Source organism: Branchiostoma floridae, unplaced genomic scaffold, assembly GCF_000003815.2.
Source record: "Branchiostoma floridae strain S238N-H82 unplaced genomic scaffold, Bfl_VNyyK Sc7u5tJ_1499, whole genome shotgun sequence".
NCBI lineage: Eukaryota > Metazoa > Chordata > Leptocardii > Amphioxiformes > Branchiostomatidae > Branchiostoma > Branchiostoma floridae.
This window is the reverse complement of record NW_023365732.1, coordinates 120,990-143,504: the sequence shown is the minus strand read 5'-3', so window position 1 is coordinate 143,504 and position 22,515 is coordinate 120,990. Positions and strand designations below refer to the sequence as shown.

At 43.7% G+C, this 22,515-nt stretch overlaps 3 protein-coding genes across 4 annotated transcripts in view; all 3 read right to left on the bottom strand.

The window, feature by feature from the left end:
• Positions 1-4,720: 4,720 nt before the first annotated feature.
• On the bottom strand, positions 4,721-6,293 carry LOC118407927. The gene is made up of 2 exons (XM_035808501.1): positions 6,139-6,293; positions 4,721-5,319 (listed from the first exon to the last, which is right to left on the bottom strand). Exons 1-2 carry the CDS (start codon positions 6,272-6,274, stop codon positions 4,793-4,795), a joined length of 663 nt encoding a protein of 220 aa, XP_035664394.1. The 5' UTR covers positions 6,275-6,293; the 3' UTR covers positions 4,721-4,792.
• A 336-nt stretch (positions 6,294-6,629) lies between these two features.
• LOC118407911 (beta-lactamase-like) overlaps positions 6,630-22,515 on the bottom strand; it is a 26,847-nt gene continuing 10,961 nt past the window's right edge. The window contains exons 2-4 of the mRNA XM_035808485.1: positions 7,706-7,978; positions 6,925-7,178; positions 6,630-6,652 (exon numbers count right to left, since the gene is read on the bottom strand). Of these exons, the coding sequence (XP_035664378.1) occupies positions 6,630-6,652; positions 6,925-7,178; positions 7,706-7,978 (550 nt within the window). The remainder of the gene's footprint in view (positions 6,653-6,924; positions 7,179-7,705; positions 7,979-22,515) is intronic.
• LOC118407925 lies at positions 18,466-21,975 on the bottom strand. Of its 2 annotated transcripts, XM_035808499.1 has the most exons (4): positions 21,419-21,975; positions 19,488-19,603; positions 19,313-19,363; positions 18,466-18,662 (listed from the first exon to the last, which is right to left on the bottom strand). In XM_035808499.1, the coding sequence occupies exons 1-4, from the start codon at positions 21,914-21,916 to the stop codon at positions 18,500-18,502; spliced, it is 828 nt and encodes a 275-aa protein (XP_035664392.1). In that variant the 5' UTR covers positions 21,917-21,975; the 3' UTR covers positions 18,466-18,499. The 2 variants fall into 2 exon arrangements, with proteins under 2 accessions (XP_035664392.1, XP_035664393.1); XM_035808500.1 differs by lacking the exon at positions 19,313-19,363.

Sequence of the window (22,515 nt, the reverse complement as noted above, 5' to 3'; positions counted from 1 at the left end):
AGGGTGGGGGTTGTGTGAGTGGAGTTACAAACCTGCCATGGGATTCCCCTGTTGTGAAAATACAGGAAATGACGTGGCAGTTTCAGAATGAAGTCAGATATACACTGAGATTACATGTAGTATCACATACATTTGTTTGACCAATTACTGCATTTCGCAGCAGCTGCACCTTATCCATGTCATCCTTATTTCTTGAAAGATAGTCTTTGACTGAGATAGTAGCCCGGGAACATACCTATTCTGTGCCCCCCGTTCCCGTCCCCATAGATTACCTGATCCAAGGCAATCGAATTTCGATATTTCGGTGGTAACTTCAGGTCACTGAATCCAGTTTAGATTTTGATACAATTAACTGTACAAGTGTCTGTATTTAATTTATTTTACATCTGCATAATCTAGAATACTTATTTTGTCCATAATCATTACTCACTGTTATATTAGATACGGGAATAAAAGACTTATTGGTTGTGATAGTATGTTTTGTCCCTTCAATCACTCTTACATGCCCGAATTTTGATTTTTCTCAACTTCTGTAGCAGTAGTGTGTATTTGTGTCTGATATTGTGTGTGAATAAAAATACTTTTCAGTACCAAGAACAGGTCACATTTTGAGCAATTAAGCCTTCATTTGAACGTAAGAATCCCTCAAGCAGTATATGCACGTTTATGCATATATTCACCTAGAAATTCATACTAAAGCTGGAATCATCCGCTGTCAAAGAAGCCTCATTCCGTTCTTCAAGTCATGGCTCAAAAGCGTCTCCTAGCAATGTTTATTACTGCAACAGTTCGAGGCGTCGGTTTGGTGCAAAGAGTCCTGTGGTCAGACAATGGGAGTCCATCTGTGTTCGATTAAGTATAGGTGTGTTACTAAATCACTGAGCGCGCACAAAGTGATTGGTCTTCCCCAGAACTGTTGTAGTTCTAGTGAGCATTGCCAGGCGACGCCTTTGTTCCAACAACACTGAGATACTATTGGGGAATGTTTCCCTTATATGACCATACGTTTCTTTTAGTTTATGTGTTTCTTACTTTCATCAGCCCAGTTATTCAAACAAAAGCAGGTGAGCTGTTCATAGTTATTAACACTTTTTATTCACACATACACAAACATTCCCACACGAAGACACAAACGCACACATGTACCCATCCTTACCGCTCAACACCACACATTTCAGACAAGCTAACACACCTAACGAGTGATTACTAACGAATCCAATAGACCATTTTCCAGCTGTCTGTCTAGAGGGCAAAAGCTGGGAGACCTCAATTGAGACGAAGTGAACAGAGTCAACATCATTACCTTCGCCAGGAAGATTATATTTTCGGTTAAGGCCTCATGTTGTTGGATTTTTAAGTTATTTGGTATTTGAGTAGCGATTGCAGAATATAAAGACCGTGTTCGAAAATGGTTGTCGTAGCACTTTCCGTCGGAACTGCAGCGAGCCGAGTGTGTGCATCCGCTTTTTTGTAGAGTGCATAACTCGAGACGTTGCGGATGGTTTTACATGATATTTAGTTGAAAAGGAAGGGTTGGCAAAAGGAAAGTCAATGGGCCCCCTAGCGTCGAGTTACGGTATTGTAGCGGAGGTTCAAAGTTGGAGGTAACGTGTTCCTCATGTGCCAGGTTCATGATTTTTGGGTAGGGGATACGTCTTTGGGCAGGGAGTAAGTTGTATAAGTCTAGCCCCTCTCGCGGCCTTTTTTAAACTGCAGGGGCCTATTTTGTTTTAGACTTTGAAAGGGAATAGCTCAAGAAGGGGGGGGGGGGGGGGGCGGATGGTCATGATAGTCGGCGTGTTGATAGTTGTATGAGTCATAATTTATATAATCAAGTTACAATTATCTTCATCTGTGGCTAAATTACATAATTAATGAAGAATTTTGTCCCATTGTTTGCGGAAAGCATAACTCGAGACGTTGCGGATGGTTTTGCATGATATTTGGTGGATAGGTATGGGTTGGTAAAACGAAGGTCAAGTTCGATAATGTCTACACGTTATAAAGTTTATACACTCGCTCGCGTACACACACACAAGAAGTCAGATGGTTTTCATTCCTGTCAAAGTTTAATCGCCAAGCTGATGTGAAGAAGTATGTTGACCACAAAAAAACTTTACCTTTAGGGAACTACATGGGAAGACAAAATCTTAAGATACGTTTTATACATAGTAGATGCACGTGTGGCCACAAACCGTTGCCTTAACTCTACAGGCCAGCGAAGTGTCTCTTAGCGAAGCCACACAGAGCTGCCCCGGGACAGTCTGTTTCCCCCTTCCTGGACCCGAGGTCGGAGTGACAGTTCATGTCGTATCCGCTCCTGATCTTCCTCTCTGCCACCCCGCGAGTTATCAGCTGCACTCGTCGGGAGGTCGTCTTCGAAGTACCCGAGGAAGTTGATGCCGATGGCGATGGAGTTACAACAGGCCGTGTGTGCACCCCTAGAGAAACATACATCAAGTACCATCTGTTCGATGTTGATATGATAGAACTGTTTTAGTGTAGATAAAAAGTGAACCTATACAGGCACCATTTGCGAACAGACAGCATATTTCTCACATCTCTGACTCCCACCCATGCGAAAAAGACAAACCCTGGCCTGTGCAATAATATACTCTCCTGGTCCCCCTCTACCATTGTACCGAATTTCAGGTCATTTGCATTGGCCCCGAAATAACAGAGATGAATCGATTTGAAGACTTGACAGGAGGAGGTGAAGAAGAAACATCAGGAAAAGCAAGATAATTCAACCCATACCACCATACCTGTGGTATGGGTGAAACACAAATATCCAAAAGAGCATTCTACAAACACTACTAGCTCACTAGTCTTCCACACTCGGTGTAGTTTTATCAGCGTATGTATACTATGTAGCTTATATATGTAATTAGAATCCGAATGCAATGTACAATTTGATAAATCAACACTCATGGCTATATCTCAGTGGGTTATTGAGAGGAATGCTGGTGTGTCCATTTGATACTCTGCCCCTGATAATGAAAGTGTTTGATTAACGATGAAGTATATCCGTACATGATTCGTACAGCTGTTTTGAAACTCTCATGTGAATTGTTTTCCATGAAATAGATAACGTATATGAGAGAAACGAATCTCACGTATTGTCCCATCCGCGCCCCACGTACACGTTGCCATATCCGTCGATAAGAAAGTTGTAACCGATGTCGTCCCAGCCGTCGTCCATATGGTCCTGTTGGATTTCCTTCACCCTGTCCATGTACTCTTCAGGTGTGTCCAGTAGCTGTCACTGTGGTGAATCACAACCTTTGGTGTCGGATGGCTGAGCGGGGTGTCGGCGCCGGCCTTTGCCGCGACTGCGCCCTAGCCCGCCCTGCTGACCATAGTCAGTTGGTCACAGACGGACTGACCCAGGACACAAGTCGGGACAAAACAAAAAAGAATCAGGGACAAGAGCTGCATGGTCAGGTGGTGTGGAAAGTGCCTGGTGTTACAAAGGAAATACTAGACAAGTATGTTCCCATTTGTGTAGAAAAACGGAGAGCAAATCTTAGATCTGATTCCCTTCTGTCGGAATGAACAAGACCCGTCTGTTTACTCACTGTGCACCCAGTTATCGCAATAATGTCAAAGTGTCACCTTTCTAGACTAAATGAACCTGTTACTGGAAATCGCAGCGTTGTCAATTTATGAAAATCAATGTAGAATGAGAAAAATGCACCAAAAAGAGATTTGCAATGAAATGTTGTTTTCGTATGATACTCGGCGCAACATAATTAACATATAATGTTTTATATGTTACATATGCTTTAAATAACCTTGAAAGACTTTTACAGTAAAGGAAGGACCCATGATAAACGGACACGAACCATATACCAGATTTGACTCGATCGATTATGTGTTTTGCACCATGTATGTGTAACGATGCATGTTTATTGGTTTGTTAATCAATTTCTCAAATGAAAATGTTTGATATTCACGAGTTCTTTGTGTGACGCGGAGTATTTTCACTGTCGGCGGATGGCTTGCCAGCTTATTGATTTCTAAGTCTTTCATATAAATCATATTCGTAAAAAGTGAGAAAAAACAGGGCTCATGGGTCCAAATGCCCGCAATTTTGGTGTTCTATCGGCAACAGGCTATCTGAGATGATTATATTGCTTGGAACGCAAACTCAAAAGCAAACGTTATCATCCAATGACAAAATATATGATTTCCCTTTCAACGTTGTACAATAATCCGTTTCTCCACATCTGTAGGTTTATGAATTGATACATCAGTTACTTATTTGGTGTTTTCAAGTATGAAATACTGAAGTTTAATTACAGATAGAAGTTAAGTTTTGCAGAAATCGCAGTGTTGTAACCGAATCAAAAACCGTTGCAAACTGATAAAAATGCATCCAAATAGCTTTTCAGTGATAAAAAGATGTTAATGCAACAGTACGTACATGTAAAAAGTATCTTACGGTTTTGTTTTCCCATGTAATAAAGTTGCAAGATAAAGTTTTATTTTGTGTTTGTGTGTGCACGTGTGTCTGTGTGTGTGTGTGTGTGCGTGTGTGTGTGAGAGAGAGAGAGAGTGTGTGTGTGTGTGTGTACGTGTGTGTGTGAGAGAGAGAGCGTGTGTACGTGCGCGTGTGTGTGTATGTGATAAATGGAATGACAGCATTGCTATGACATATGATACAAACTTTATTGCGTGTAGACATTTTTCATGTGGAAGGGATACCTTGATATTCATAGCATACATCATTGTGTCGCTCTTTCTTTTACATTCCCTGACCTTCGGATTTTCTCTCATACATGGTATAAGATTACACAGTAAACATATATGCCAAAAAGAGCAAGAAGGCGAATGTGTTACTCGAAGCTGTGCGGTCCGGAGAGCCGGAGACGCCTGTACAGTCGTCCCACTCCGGCTCTGTAGGGTCCGGGTCTGTCAGCTTCAGGCCTCGCTCGAACACAACAGACGGTTCGGGAGGATAGCTTTGCAGCGATAAAGAGAATACCTCTCCACCTTTTACTTCTACATCGGCAATAATATTGGGGATATACTCTAACGGTTCTTCAGCTCGAAAGAGAATTTGGTTAGCAGACTCGGTAGGGAGAACTACACCACGTCCGATCAGACCAAGTCTGAAGTATAACTTGTTGTCGGTCGTGTTCAGGGTTATCGTCAAGTTGCCTGTCGCGTGGTTGCCGTAGACACCCTCGTAGTCACGTTTGTCTCGCGAGAAGTTGTCCGAGATTTTAGGGACGGCTGTGCTCCTGGTCTGTCGTGTCGTCCACCAGGGTGCAGGATACGTGCAGGCTGTGGTAGAATTCAGCCAGTGGTCCTTTCCTAGTAATAAGCAGAAAGAACATTGCCGTCAGAAATGTATCTTTTCTTGCATTCTCTCTATAGATCTAATATCTGTCTCAATTTCACAAACCTCTTTAGTTGCCAAGTATTGAGATTTATTGGAATGATTACCTGACATTGATAAGATGTGGCAGGTTTTGCTACGGGGGGTGTTAGCCCTCCATTCGGTAGGTCGTGAGTTTGATCCCCGGTCCACTCATACGAAAGCCTTTAAAAATGGTACATGCTGATTTCCCTGCTTAGCACTCAGCGTTTGAGAAAGAGTATGGAAGTTGAACACACCACTACCAGTGGACTAGCCCCCTGCTGTAGTGTTTGCACAAATTTGTGTGGCCCCAGGGCTACTGAAACGGAGAGTGCGCGCCGCCCTATGCATTGTCTGGTATAGGAAGGACTTAAACTAACTATCTCTTTGCCAGCTATAGGACGGATTCTTTTTTTTTACCAATACATCATCATCATCATCATCATAGGTCGACGTGCTTACACACGACGGGGTTATATCGCCCCTTACGGGGTGACATACCCTTTTGTTGGCTAATTACAAGACGGGGATGCGCCAGGTCTCCCGTCTGGGTGAATGATGTTAATCACCGTATGGCTGAATACTAGGCGGAGGTTCGGCAGGCCTCCATCCGGGTTATTTGTAGTGAATCACCAATGACAAACAAATGATTATCTCCATCGCACACCGCACCATCGCACGCGTGGTGGGTTCTTTAAGGTGGCTAAGGTATGGCTCTCCCCAATCACGGGACCTCCATTTAACGTCCTATCCGACAAAAGAAAAAGTTGTACCTGTCAGAATATCTGAAACCTGGTAGTGGATGACGTCATGGATGTTATCGGCCGTTGTGGTTGGACCGTTCAAGGAGGTGAAGACGCCTCCTGACGCGGAGGGATACAGGGACAGCAGAGATGTGAAGCCCACCATAGACCCACGGTGATAAACTCGTCCGTAGCCTGCACAGAACATACAAGAATTCGAAGATGCCATACCTCCGTTAAATACGTTAGTTTTTGTTATTACATTGCAACGATATCACGGGTACGGGTTGAAATATCTTGCTTTATCTCAATCCATGCGCAGTATGCCAAATAACATTTGCTCTGGATATATATGGTTTTGGAAACGGTCAGACATTTCAGATGGTATTCACGTGCACTGTCTTTCGTTAATGACACATTCGTTGATTCAGTCGCGAAAACATGCACAATATTTTATCCAACATTTCTTTAGAAACCACAGCAAAACCTCCAGTTTAAGTTACAGACGGCTTCTCGTACTCTCAAAGCAGAGCATCGGCTCCGTCTGTTTTTGGTGCAACCACAGATAGGTCAGGGCGTCTATTTATTTGTCGTCGGGTTCCGAGTTGATTTTAACTCCGAGTTATAGAAAAATCCGACGCCCGACCGTGCCCAAATACAGCCTAATAGCCACAAGGTGTCCCGTCGGGTCACGTAGGGTTCACGCCAGAAATTACCAAAAAAAAAAAGAGAGAAACAGCCCATGAACTGGGCGGAATGGCCGCTTCAATTGTGACCGAAGTATATTAACTAAATGGCAACAATAGATACTAGTACCTCTATAGGAACCGGTAGACAGACCCATTCCATATCCCTGCGTCAGCCACGCTTCTACTGGCCAGTACGGCTCGACTTTGTCCCAGTACGAGGACATGACGGCGCTCGCGGTTTGGGTCTGCCGTAAGGTGTCCTCCGGGACCACCAGGCGGCCGGCCGTGTCCCTCCCCCCGCTGAGGTGGAACTTCATGTACCGGGCCATGTCCAAGGCATTGGACACCACACCCGCTGCTGGAAGATGCAACTTGACAGACCTTAAGGAAAGAGATGTACCAAAAAATTCCAATCTTAATATGTCGAATCGAATTGCTTACCTACCAATGTATAATGCCGTATAATGGCAAATATTTCAGGTAACTACGCTATTAGTTAAGTTCATTCGGGCGTTGACTCGTTGAAATCATAATCCCTCGGTGTCACGCAATATCTGTGATGCGCAAAATCGTCGTTCCATTTGGTAGTGCACGTGTGTGTCCTGGAAAGTAGCCATATAAATGGGTCATAGGGTCTTAATGTTGCATTGTCAGGATGCCTATTAAGCTTTATTAATTACGTGTGAAGTGCGACCCCATTATTAATTTGTGTCTGAGCAAATATTTGATAGTTGGGCTGAAAAGTGAGGTTTGGCATATCAATAGGTCACTAGGACCAAAATTAAAGTCGCTTTTTCAGGAGGTCTGTAACGAAGCAAGATAAATTGTTTATATAGACCCCATTAAGTGTCGGAGCAAATATTTGGCATGGGCAAACATTTGGCTTGACACCTGCAACACACACATACCTGTATTCCTCACGACTGCGCATCTCCGATTCGCCGCTTCTGTTGTAGGACAGGTACGTTTGGGCAAAGTTGGTGAAGTCTCCAGCTTCTAATGCCTCGGCTAAGTACACTGTGTCGTTCATACCCAGTGGCTGTAGGATTCGTTCTCGCAGGAGGGTCTCGAAGGGTTTTCCGGCGAGCTTTTCGGCGACGTGAGCGGCCAGCGTGTACATGACGTCATTGTAACGAAAGGTGGTGCGGAATGGGTAGATCTCCCTGTAGTACCGCATTCGTCTGCAAGAGAAATTATCAATAAGGGAAATTCTCAATGTTTTGTTTGTTTGTTTGGAAGTGTGACTAGGGTTAGGGAGTTTTAGTTCTAAAAGACTTGGACATACTAGTATATCTGAACAAATTACTGATTTGTTACACCTTTACTGTATATATACAATCTGTAACTACAAAACCGGACGGACTGAGAAAGTGGGTGTAAATTTCCTTTTCAATGGCATGATATTAACAACGGGACTGGTAGGGATTTGAACACAAGGCCACTTTATTTACCTATTTCATATGCAACCTACATTTATATTAACTACTTCTTTGATAACTCTTTCATGTTTTACGGGTGCTCTTAAGTTAGGGGCGCAATATGAAAATTGGCAGATAATGTATCGTTACAGTTTCTTATTATTAAACAGAAGAATTACCGTTAAAAACGTCTTAAAAACTGGCTGCAAAAGACAACTTTGTTTTGACAAACTTACAATATTTACTGTGTGTAAAACTTCATCTAAAAGTCCCTTATCTTATTCTTCTTTGACATGACCATTACATTTTACATTCATTCTTTAGCATTGTGGCATTAGCATCATGGGAATATGATTTATCATTGTTAAACAAAGCTAGTTTGGCATCCATTCATCTTTCATCACAATAGATGTTGTCTATCGGACGTACTAAAGCAAGAGGCTGAAGCGAAGCCACAGTCAAGTGTGCAAGCATTTCAAACTTGTACGTGAAGTTCGGAAACGAAAACAAATATTAACTTTGGCTGATGTCAAAGTCAATGCCAAAGTCAAAGCTAATGCTCTTTTCTACGGCGTTCATGAACCTCCATTTATCGGTTGACCAAAACTGAAATATTTAGTAATTCCTCCGAGTATACGTGTGCATAAGGTTGTTGTTATATCGCAAATCTAGAACAGACAATGGTCGAACTATTGATAATTATTTATGACGTAAGAAAACCTACCGTGCAAACTCCGATCTGTCGATCTCTGGGCCCATTATAAAGCTAAGGGCACAACCCGCCCTACGTGCAATTTGTCCGTACGTTTTTTTTTTGAGGCCACGTCCGCCACGTTTTTATGAAAACGTTCAGGCTGTACAGGGCAGGCGCGTCACCCGTACTGGCACGTACGGGGGGCGAATCCGCAGCCCGATGGCACACAAAGTTTTGCCTGCACGTAAAGTTCTACGGCGTGTCTGCGTGCTCCAAAATCCGTCAGATTCCCTACGAGTTCGTACGGAGGCGGTACTTACTAATATTACCACTTACGGATCCCAAAAGATTGCCCATGTTTTGGCACGCAGACAGCACGTATTTGCACGTACGGCGGGTTGTGCCCTTCGCTTTACGGCGACATACAACAGGTTCTCCAGTGCGATTTTGTGGGCTAAGAGGTCTCGTATGGTCGCTTCTTCGGTTCGTAACTGGTCCCTGAACCTGAAGGACGGCCCCAGGATGTCCGTCAGGACGGTGTCCCAGCTCACGTCTTCCCTCTCCCCGAGAATGCCCGCTAACAGGGCTGGGGTGAAGGACTTGGAGATGGAGCCGACTCCGAAGAGAGTCCTGTTGTCCACAGCTTGTCCCGTCTGCAGGTCCCTTTGGCCGTAACCCTTGGCGAAAATGGTCTGGCCGTTCTTGACCACGGACACGGTCAGTCCGACTACAGGCCTGGACTCACATGTCATCAGGTTCTGGATGAAAGTGTGGAGATCCTGTAGCCTCTGCTGTAGATCTGGGCTGGTCATGGTTAAGACCTGTCCGACTATTATAAAGCAGACCACAAGGAACACATTCACGAGAGCTCCCATCTTACGCTACTACAGACCTATGAGTATAAGCTATCAGCTTGGAACAAACAGTCTGTGTTTGTTGGGTCGGAGTTTATGACTCATTGTGACCTTATGGGTTGTGCCTTGGTGGACTTTGTAACAGCTGCGGGCTCTCATGTTTCCTTCGGGACGATGCACGTGTTGGCTAGGGAGCATATCTATAGACCAGAGTTAAAGCTCCACACGTACACTGACATCTTGGTACAGGTTTCATAATACCATACCAGCTTAAACCTAAGGGCACCACCCGCTGTACGTGCCAATACGTGCTATCTACGTGCCAAAACGTGGACAATCTTTCGGGATCCGTAAGTGGTAAGTACTGCCTCCGTACGAACTCGTAGGGAATCTGACGGATTTTGGAACACGCAGACACGTCGTAGAACTTTATGTGAAGGCAAAACTTTGTGTTGCCATGTTGACTCCCTCCCTGCTCTTGCTATTCGTTCCCCACGTAGTCAGAAATACGTGGCGGACGTGGCCTCCCAAAAAACGTACGGACAAATTGCACGTACGGCGGGTTGTGACCTTAGCTTAAATGACTGCACATTTTGGGTCTGCCGTTAGGTGTCCTCCGGGACCACCAGGCGGCCGGCCGTGTCCCTCCCCGCTGAGGTGGAACTTCTTGTATCGGGCCATGTCCAAGGCGTTGGTTATTATATACTTACCCTGCCGAATGATAAAACTTCAGAGGCCTACATCTGCGAAAACAGAGTGCCCCCTCCCCCGCTGATGTCGAAGTTCGTGTACTTCAAATATTTGATAGGACGTCTCACTCCTGGCTCGTTCTCATTTAAATGTCGAAATGCTGTCGCCTGACTTTACGCCTTGATATGGAGCAAATTATAGACAACATCACTGGTTCCTTCATTTTTCCACAACCCCAGTAATGTTTTACAAAAGATGCACCACAACATTCGTATATGTTGATGGGTTAGAAGATTATTATACCCACGGGTGGGATTTAGCACCCTAAAAAACGGCTGTCGCCTGAGAAGAAACGAAGAATTCAAAAAGTAGCCAAAAATGTAACAATTCAGTTCCCAGAACGATTGTTCGGCAGGTGAAACCAGCTGACCAGGCCCTCTGACCGATCACGTCAGATCGCTCCTGTCACTGATCTTGGAGGCTGTGTGAGGAGGTTTATGCCTGTCGCCAGATTCTGTAACAAACGTTACCACCACTTGTACGATGGTTGCCACGGTTATGTTATCCACATATAAGACTAGAAATGGCCTTTTTTGTGACGCTGTACAGTTTTTTCTGGCTTTCTAAAGAAACAAGAAAGGGTTGTTGACTGTCATTTGTATCCCACCTTGCTTAACAATATGTTGTAAAGAAATGACTGTAACAAACGTTACCATCGTTCGATGCTGTCGAAGCTTTCTATTTGACCTGGTGTAAAAAAGCTGCCCACTTTTCAAATGTCCCTAGGGACATCCACTTATACCTAAATGATGTAGTCAATAAGGTAAGTCCTTTCGAAGAAAACAGGGTAAAGTCTACTGTTGTAACAAACGTTACCGGTAACGTTTGTTACATGTCCTGTAATGCATTACCAATGGGACCGAAAATAATCAGTTGCCATTTTTTGGCTATGGTTAAAAGAGGAATTTTCCCAAACAACCAAGTACTAGTAGTTTTCAGTGAAAATAAAGCCGATTTATTTTTCGACCAAAAAAATGCTATTTTCGACATTTCAATGAGAACGACCCTCCTGGGCACAATACAAATATACCATTGCAGCTTCCCTAAAGCTAGAGGCACAACCCGCCGTACTTGCAACTGCGTGGTGTCTACGTGCCAAAACGTGTGCAATCGCACAGAGATTGTACGTTGTAAGCACGTACAATTCACTTACCACTTGCGCAACGAACGATGCGAGCAACCGGCCCACGGCCAGGCGTGGCGTGCAGACCGCTGTGCACATACTTACACATTAGCTTGCGCAACCGTGCGAGAGACGTGCGTTGAGACGTACTCCGCTCCGTGCTCTTGGCAGTCCTGGCGGACGTGACCTCCCCAAAAAACGTACGGACAAAAAGCACGTACGTACGGCTGGTTGTGCCCCTAGCTTTAGTCAGACTCGAATTCGGCCGTCGAAAATTTCCAAACAGAGGTGTATTTGCTTTTTATGAGCTACCAGCTTCGGCTAGAGTGGCCACGACTGACCGTTCTTTCAAGAAACTTCTTAACACATCAGTATCACTGACGAAAGCTACAGGATAGTAGTTGAAACGTCTAACCGTTTTTCCAAAATCATATCCAGTTGCCTGAGTAACTACTTTTTGGCGTATCTTATTACCTGGATGTCTAACCTACATCGACGTTTCTAAAAACATAAATTATGACCCCTGATTATACGATATACTATACTTGGCACGGATGACGACTATGAGAATGAGTTATGATTTTGATTTGTATGATGGACTTGTCGCTTTATGTATATAAATGTATTGTGCGCAAACTCTGTGTATACGTGTGTCCAGGGCCTTCATGGAAAATATGGCTTAGCAATTGAGAAAATAAAATAATATGAGAAATAAATCAATCAAGTAAATATGTACCTGATCATGTCCAAGGCGTTGGGCACCAAATACAATGCTAAGTTCTCGGCCTCACCCAGAAAAAAGGTGCACAACTCAAATTTCGGGGCATCATCATCATATAATTTTAGTATTTTATCAATGACCACCAAATTTCAAATCATTGTGGTCATTTGACTACTTTCTAGTCGATGTCCTTTTGAAATTCAGTAGGTAAGTGACGAAAACAATATAAATCTCGCTTAAAGCGGCCCGCGCAACATCCACCCGGCCTCTCCTGTGGGCAGGGGACAGTTAAAGTCCCGTAGTAAATAAGTGTGAACTGTGAACAGTGTGGGTGGTGTTACTTATTCCATGAAGTATACGAAGACCTTGCCCGCAAAGTAATCCTCACAATGACTTAAATTTTGGTAGACATTCATAAAAAGTCTTTTACGGCGGTCGGTTGCTAGGGTATCATTTCCCGTTGCTAGGCACATTCGGCAAAGTATCGGGTTACAGGAGGCCAATATTTTCCCAACCGCTAGAGAATCTCTTTGAAATTAGCGACTTTTATATAGCGTTACTTTGAATGTTGGCATTTTTAGATAAATGGTCGATTTTTCGGAAATTTGGCTCCTAAAGACGATTATTTTCTGGTTTTATGTATGCGTTTTGTTTTGCTAAGAATTGATAAGATTGGCTCCGAATATCACCGGATATCCCTAATTTCTATATTTTTCGTCAATTAGAGTAAAATGAAACTTTTTTTAAATTTTTTTTTTAATTTCTGAATTTAAAGGGATATAATGTAAAAAAAAATAAAGTTACTGTTTTAGGTCATTTTTCTACATTATGAGTTCAAAATCTACGTTATTACACTGCACGTCAATATTCACAAGGTTTGTTGTGTGATGAGGACGTCTTGAAATATGCGCACTTTCCACCGCCGCCGCACCACCATTTTATTCAACATTCCGACGAACCACGGAGCGCTCTAGAACGCGTTCGGTGATTCGCTCGAATCGTTTCTGAACTTTGTTGAAATTCGCCGCGAAGCGCCGAAGATCTGTGACCGAATCGGTCGATTTGCAAATCTAGGACTGATTTACTTCCGGTAGGCGACCCGGCAGTAAGTGAATTTGGTCGCTGCTTACTTTCGAGTTGTAAATTAACGCTGGAAATGTGAAAAAAAATGAGGCAGATATGTTTGAAATAAGTTAAAAATGTTAATCTGACTGGAGATTTTCAACATTTTATATTTTGGCGCCAAAATCTTACAATATATCCCTTTAAGTTAGGTGACGGTCAACAGATATGTGTAAAAAGTACATTTTCCGCACTCAATTACCAATAATTTGAAATCAAGGGCAGTATTAAAGAATTCCAAAAAGAAAACAAACCAATATCTCTGGGAAACCGTTGCAGTTATTTTGAGCCGTTAGGTGGACTCCTCTTGGGCGCAGTCTTATACGATGTTTGCACGCATGTTATGCCGCACGGGGAAATTGGTGCCGGTGTAAACAACTCTTATAAGGCTAGGTCACAAGCACTAACGCTAACAGCTTTGTTACATGTCAACGGTCCCCAGCAAAGTGACAGCAGAGATATAACTGTTAAGAATATTGTTTATATACGTGAAACACTATTTTGTTTGTCTGATGCAAGGCACTAGAGGGGGAAAGTCCGACAGCACTGGTTCATGCGATGACCGCAGATGATCCTAAACAGATCATGGGTTCGATTCGAATTACGTAAGGTCGAACATCGTCGAACAAAGTTCGAATTCGACTAGATAAGGGAGGTTTTAGCCCGAATTTCAACACTGTGTTTATTCTCCACAACAAAATAAAAATCCAGCGAAGAAAGAAAAAAGCTGCATTGAACCACAGAACAGCAATGCCAGCCCTTTGTAACAGCCTCGGCTAGTTGGGCGGCCTTGGCTGACTGGTATTTCAACCAAACGAATCAATAAATAAACCACAGAACACGGTGTATCAAAAGAAACAACGAGTATTTATTTGCAGGAGGCACATGTTGGCTGTATTGTTCATCTTGGCAGACTCAGCTGAAGTAACCGATATCTAATATATTGACAGGAACGATCAAAGAAGTACACTATTAGAAGGTATATGGTTCCAAGGACTGTGAATGATATATGACTGTGATAAGAATGAGTTAATTATAAAGGGCAGTCTCAGCATACATGGTTTGGCAATCGAACTGACCTCCTCTCCCATTTCTCTCATCGTTCAGGATAGAACGTCAACTAACTCTTTGAATATTCGAAGTTGTCTGGGCAATACTCGCTGGCCGTCGACAGACTTTCGTACAACTGTGCAAGCATAACACCCCCTCGCCGATTGTATACTAGTACCTATCCACAATAATGCCCTCCTTTGATGCTGACGCATTTTGATGGTGTGTTCGTCGTATCATAGTATACAAGCAGAGGTTAGGCTCCGGCTGTTTTGACGTTTTCTAGGCGTTTCCATCGGGCTATTTTTCACTGTTCGATCGCGAGACATCAAGAAAACTGTATAAAATAGAAAGTCCTATAAAAACGACTAAAAAACAGCCGGAGCCTAAACTCTGCTTGGAAAATACTAGTAGTCATATCATGGTCATATTGCAAAATTTCAAATTCGCGGCAAAGCAAGACGCGTGTGTACAAGCACAATTTACTACAAAATCAGCGCGTTTTGGTGAGTTTTGCAACAAACAGACATATGCTGGCCTTTTGGGTCGGCAATTTCCGGACCTGAGTGGAGCCTCGAGCTCCGAGGAGGTGACTTTTTTTAGAACAGGCGAAAATCAATGCGCGCGCGGATGTCATCCATAAAATCAAGACAGTGTGGCCTAATAGCAGAGGTCATTTACAGCTGCTATGATCTGAGGCTGTAATGATCTGTTGCATTTGTTCCATTAGTTGGAGATAGTAAGTGGCCTTTCTGTAATCACCGAGCTCTCTCCAGGCGACGCACAAATTGGTAAGCGATTTTACAATGTCAGGATGTGCAGTGTTCTTACCATAGATACTCCTCATCATCTGTAGTGCCTGTTCATAATAGCTGATCGCCTTTCTGTGATCCCCGAGGTCACTCCAGGTGGCACCCAAGTTGTAAAGCGAAGCGGCGATGCCAGGATGTATAGTGACCTCACCATAGATACTCCGCTTCATCTGTAGTGACTGTTCATAATAGCTGATCGCCTTTCTGTGATCACCAAGGTTTCCCCAGGCGTTACCCATGTTGTTAAGTGATTGGGCGATGTCAGGATGTGCAGTGTTCTTACCATAGATACTCCGCCTCATCTCTAGTGCCTGATCAAAATAGCTGACCGCCTTTCTGTGATCACCAAGGTTTCTCCAGGCACTACCCAAGTTGTTAAGTGAGGCGGCGATGTTAGGATGTACAGTGTCCTCCCCATAGATACCCCTCATCATCTCTAATGCCTGTTCATAATAGCTGATCGCCTTTCTATGATCCCCGAGGTTTGTCCATGCTCCACCCAAGTTGTTAAGTGAGCTGGCGAAGTCAGGATGTGCAGTGTCCTCACCATAGATACTCAGCTTCATCTGTAGTGACTGTTCATAATAGCTGATCGCCTTTCTGTTATCCCCAAGGTTACTCCAGGTGGCACCCAAGTTGTTAAGTGAATCGGCGATGTTAGGATGTGCGGTGTCCTCACCATAGATACTCCGCCTCATCTCTAGTGCCTGTTCATAATAGCTGATCGCCTTTCTGTTATCCCCAAGGTTACTCCAGGTGGCACCCAAGTTGTTAAGTGAGGCGGCGATGTTAGGATGTGCGGTGTCCTCACCATAGATACTCCGCCTCATCTCTAGTGCCTGTTCATAATAGCTGACCGCCTTTCTGTAGTCCCCGAGGTTTCTCCAGGCTTCACCCAAGTTGTTAAGTGAGGCGGCGATGTCAGGATGTGTATTGTCCTCCCCATAAATACTGCGCCTCATCTGTAGTGACTGTTCAAAATAGTAGAGCGCCTTTCCGTGATCCCCAAGGAAACTCCAGGCGGCACTCAAGTCGCTAATTGAATCGGCAATGTCAGGATGTGCAGTGCCCTTACCATACATACTCCACCGCATCTGTAGTAGCTGTTCATAATAGCGCACAGCCTTTTTATGATCACCAAGGGTCATCAAAGCAAAAGCCAAGTCGACAAGTGAGGCTGCAACATCCCCGTGTGCAGTGTTTTCACCATATTTCGATAAATAATTGTGTAGCGTTTGTTCTGAGCATTTCTTGAGATTTTCAAAGTCACACAGACTTTTATATACCTTTGCTTTCAGCTCTGAAGAATTGTCAAAGAAGATTGGTGGTTCTTTTAGCGACTGAGCGTCGGTCAACTGTGATATAAAGTGCTTCAGGGGTCTTTCTGTATAGTAATATCTCATGAGCTGTTTTGGATTTGAGATGTAAAACACTTTCTGTAATTTCTCTTCAATGCCGGTATTGGTCGACATTGACCATAAGACTGACATGTTTTCTACCTGACCACGATTGCTCATGTATGTCCGCAGTCTCAGTTCTGCTGATATACTGACTAGCACCATCAGGTGGTGTGAGTTCTCACTATCGATGACTCCACTGTTTCTTAGCTCCTGGATAGTTTCCCAGATTGTAGTCGGTTGTATGTTATGAAGTAGTGCCAAAAAGGACACTGCAAGGCTTGAAAACCGATAGATTTCTGTCTTAACATTCCGCAGTTCGGCAGTGAGAGCCTGAGATTGAAAAGTCGATACATTTTCACCCAGTAAATTGATTGCCATTACCAGCGGAACTATCCCATTATTGTTTTGAAGTTGCTGAGCCCATAACGACCTATACTCATCTACCAATCCCTGATCTCCTGTGATAAAAGACACATTTCCCAGTATACTAGCAAGATGGTAGCCTTTCTTTAGATGGAGAGTAAGGTCTTCTTTCAGAACGTTGGTCATATTGCTTGGTGTGCGGATGAGTTCGCTTGTTCCCCGGCTGTTTCTACCCCTGCCCAATGGAGTCTTGCATGCATGTGGCATGGCTCCATCGAACGCAAAACCGCGCGGTGTTACTGAGTCATAGAACCAGCTGTCCAGTGGGTCGTCTGAGTAGAAATCATTAAGAGACTTAATCGCCATGGCAGGGAGGATGGTCTCACCTAAATTTATCACCTTCAGATGCAGATAATGTGTCAAGTTACGGAAATAACTAACATTTTCCTCAGTTTCCTTATCTACCAAAAGGGCGAATTCCAGATCAGAGTAGGGTGTTACCAATCCTGTGGCTTGTGAACCCAAACCTATCATGGCGTACTTACAGGGAGGGGGGCGCATTACCCCCATGCATTCATCTACAAGGCCAGCTATGAACACTTCACGCTGATGGACCAGTGTCTGACACAATGTTTTGATTGCTTCCACTCTCTTCATCTCGACATCTTTTATCTTTGGGTCCTCGTCAGCAAGGCTATAAGGATCTACTTCTTGTTCAATTCTTGTGATCTCTTCTTGTACATAGCCCCTATCCGCCTTCAACATCAATTTGTGTTTCTCTGTATCATCACTGTCTACCTTCTGCTCGATCTTTAGGACTTCCTTAACAAATGCATGAGTTATTTCCTTGATTGCTTCCTCAATATCTTCTCTACTCGATCTTACCAGAGCTGCATTACAGAGTGCTGCAGCCTTGGTGAAGTCACCTCCGTCCTTTGACTGGATTCCTCTTTTGAGATAGACTCTGCCTAACATGTACAGGGTCTCTGCCTCTTCCATGTGTTGACCTGTAAGTTACACATCATTACTCGTATGCTTTTACTTCTTCGTAGGGATTTTATATCTGCTGTGTGCATTGTTAAGTAACTCTACTTCAGGCCTTCTAGACTCACTAGAATGGCTCCCAGTAGCTGAACTGCACAAAAAGGGCAAAGCTACTCTCGTCTACAAGGCCCTGAACGGTTTGACCCCTCACTACATCACTACAATGTTCACACAGCTATCACATGTTCACACACACACAATACCCGCCTCAGGGCACAAGGCGGTCTTCAGTTGCCCAAGACTAAACTGGAATACAGAAGATGAGCCTTTTCATTATCTGGGGCGGCACTGTGGAACTCACTACGGTGAACATAGTTCGGTGTGTCGAAAAGAATCAATTAGGATCACGGACTATTTACAAGCATTTACTTTAAAACTCTTTGAACCAGGTTCATACTTAGACTCACCTTGGATATGAACAGACTTGAGCGCAGCTGCAAAACTTTGTTCTGCCTTGTCCAGGTCTCCAGTCTGCAGGGCCCTGCAGCCATCCTGTAGATGTTCTTCGTATACACTGTAAATATGTTGTCATCAGATAAAACTATATTACGAAATCTATCATTATAATCGTATTTAACTTGTAGAAAAGCCCATCTGGGATAGAAGTGAAGTTTTAGTAACCATGGATGTCAAATGTAATAACACAAATTTTTGAATTATTCAAATGCATGGATTCCCCTTCATCTACCATTTGGGTAATTTAGTACTTTTATCTATTGTACAAATGAAGTATCTATTGGCACGTATTATATCTATCTAATATATGTTGCCCTCTTTCTTAGGTACATCGGTCACATATTTGAAATTCCTATGACCCCCAAAAAATCACTTTCAAAATTTCAAATACCACACGGTTCCTCAAAAACTGCTAGGGGACCCAAAGATATACCATTTATTCATAAACCCAAGAGGCATCTACCATGAAGGGGCATCTCCAGAGAACGGAATAAGGAACCGGAATTTTTGCTGCACACATCCGCAATCAACATACACTTTGTTTTTGCCCACACCTACCCAAATACAGAATATCATAAAGCTTCTTTAGTTGCCTGTGTATATTTTCATTAGCATACAGGTTAGGGTCATCTCTTCAATTTTTGAACGAATTAATATGCAGAGAATTTACAATTGCGAAAACAAAACAAAGCACTTGGTGGCACTAACATGTCATCGTCGACTCCTGTCGAGGTTTCAACTTTTTGTACTTCCGGGGTACTGAAAAGGAATAACAAAATGTCTGTTTTATCATTCTACAATACACAGAGATTTGTATACCTTATAGGGTAGTCCAAATCAATAATAAAGAACCAGTATCCCCTATACTATTCACTGTACCTACCTGTGTGGACGGCGCATTCGGTCATTAGTGTTGTCACTTGAGGTTGCAGTTGAGAAGGGAGAGGCGTGGTCCTTTCGTTTTTGCACGTCTTGTTGTCGTTGTGTCCGAGTTGACTTCTACAAAACAAATGGAGACCCAGGAATGACTAACAGGTGGGCAATCGTGCGTGTTATCTAACGCATAATTAAAACTTTGATGAATGGTCAAATGTAATATAAATTTCCTCACGTCACGCCAACCTAACAAAAAGTGTAGGTTGTAAATATGGTGAATGGTTGTTTATTGGGGCATCATTGACTACATGGGCCCAATATAATACAGCACATGTTATCATTAAGCCGTCATCATCCTCTACGCACAGACCAAACACTGTGAAAATATATTCACGACTTCTGGAACTATCCTTTCATCAAAGATACAGAACACACTCACCCCATATCATAGCAGAAGCAAAAAACGAGAGTTCGGAGAGCTCATACCTCCATGAAATATTCTGATTATACAAATAACTTTTATATCTGCATAATTTATGCTTCCTGTTACCGCCACAAAGGCCTGTCACTGCCACTAGCTATAGCCGCAGCTAGGTACTAATTCACACCTGAGTTAAGTGAGGAAAGTCGTGTAAAGTGCCTTTCCCAAGGGCACAAGATCGGTGACACGACAGCCTGATTCGAACTCAGAACCTCTTGGGCCTGAGACCAACGCGCTGCCGATTGCGCCACGCGGTCCCACTTCTCAGACAGACATTCTACTCCTGTGACAGTGAAGGACACTTTGCCAAGGATTGCGCGGAGTACAAAACGCGCAAGGTAGTTCTTTTGTCCCGTTTCATTGTTAGATGACGGCGAGATAATTTTTGAACAGGGTTCTGAGAACCCACAAGTGCATGGCAGGCTACGTTAGCGACTGGCGAGTCATTGAAAGTCCCCCATTAGTCCTAGGGGCATGTTCGGGCATGACGCACCCGCCTTGACACACGAGTCAGGGGTAGGAGGAGACGGAAACTCCAAACAACAAAGCTACATCTGCTGGGGCTTACACGTTGCAGACAGTTGCCACTGTAGGACTTAGTGCGCCAGTGGACGAGAGGGTGGAGAAGGAAGTGCACACCCTTCCTTCACCTTAAAAACCCAAGTGCAGGCCAGGCAGACGGGTCGCCTTAAACCCACCCTGTCTGCCTACCATTGTCTTCCGAGACAGACGGATGCAAACATTTATGCTTGCTTGTGTACACCTTTAAATAGCTTACACAAGTCACAATGTTGACAATCGAATCATTTACTACATGTAATGAGAAGAATTAGAACACTTTCACATTAATTATGCAAACTGGGGGCTTTTCGATATCTTCCACCTGTCACAAACTACATATGTTACATGTATTTGAGTCCAATATTAAAAAAACACTAGATATCGATTTTCCTCATTTAGTATGCAAATTAAGTCCAATTTTGCATAATTTGTACTTCATTATGTACATCTGTACCACAGATACCTGCATGCTAAATATCATGGAAATCCATTGTTCCTACGTTCCGTTATGCTCCTTTGAAGATTTTGACAAAAACGCCCCTCCATTTCCAGAGCAGTTAGGGGGCCCAAACATACATCACCTCTTCCGTATATCACAAGCACATCCGAACATCATCTGTCACAAAAACAAATACACAAAATGGAAGTTCTGCTGCTGTACCAAGGTCACATACCAGGGGCCCAAAATTGACCTTGACCTTCGTCTTTCTAACCCGGGCCCCTACCCACATACTGAATATTGTTGTAGTCCATCAAGTGGTTCTAATGTTATACTGACCAAACATATCCGGATATCCGGAAACACACACACATACAAACACACAAGCCAAAAACTATACATCCATTTTTCATGGAGGTAACAAGATGCATAGATTGTCTTTATCGCTAACACTCACCTTTATGCTTTTTGTGGTGATGTCCTGCCTGATTTTTGCTGTGTACAGCAAGCGGTGGACAATGGCAACTGATACCTGAACGTTGTTACACCGCGCCAGTGCCGTGTTGTACAGGGCAGTAGCTCTGGTTAAGTCTCTAGTGTCTCTAGTTTCTGTTCCTCTTTTCAGGTACACGTCACCGAGGCTTTTGATCGCTTCTGTTTGTAACATGTTGTTCTCGTTTACTATTCCCTCTACTATTAATTGTGCGTATCCAACCAGCATGGAGTCTGTGTTACCACCGGCAGTCCGTTTCTTGTCGAGGTTTTGAAACTTCAGAGCCACCTTTGCAGGTGTAGTCGTCTCCTTGTCTTCAGTTTGTTGTTCCTGACCCTGTGACCCCTTTGACGTCACCCCTTGTAAAAGCCTCTCCGCGTATTCGTATCGGTGTTCTATACCATCCCCTTGATCCCGATAGCCACACCGGACCATAGCAGCCACGTAAAGCGCCAAGGCCATGTTGAACCTCCCTACATCCTTCTCGAGTCTTCCCTTCTCCAAGTTCACGTCACCCAGACTTTTGAGAAGCTCCACTTCCGCCAGCCTGTCCTTGTCAGCCACGGCGTCCACCAGGGCACGGAGGTAGCCCGTCACCGCACGGGCTAGTCCGTACCTCCTGCCCTTCGCGTCCGCCTCACGGAGTTTCTCACAGACCCTCAACATGGCGGAATTCGTACAGGAAGTTCTACTTATATCCACAGGTACCGATGTCCTTGTTAGCTCTATATGCCTGACTTGAATACAAACACATTACTCGTGTCAACATTACGTCATTGTCAGTTCAAAGGTTAAAGGTGAAATGCACTATTAGAAAGGTAAACCATATCAGGTATCGTGTCTACCTGCATAAATGTACTTAGTGCTTAGGCCAGGCCAAAAACTCACCCGTTGTTGCAAGTCTAGTCCTCAAAGTATCTTATTTGCTCCCCCAAAACAAACAGAGTTTTCGCCTACCCTGACAATAGATCACCGTCATGGACATCTCCTTGCTTTGTCCAGCAATGTCTGAGCTCAAAAGAACTATTTACTTCCTGTTCACGCCACAACGAGTTTATCAT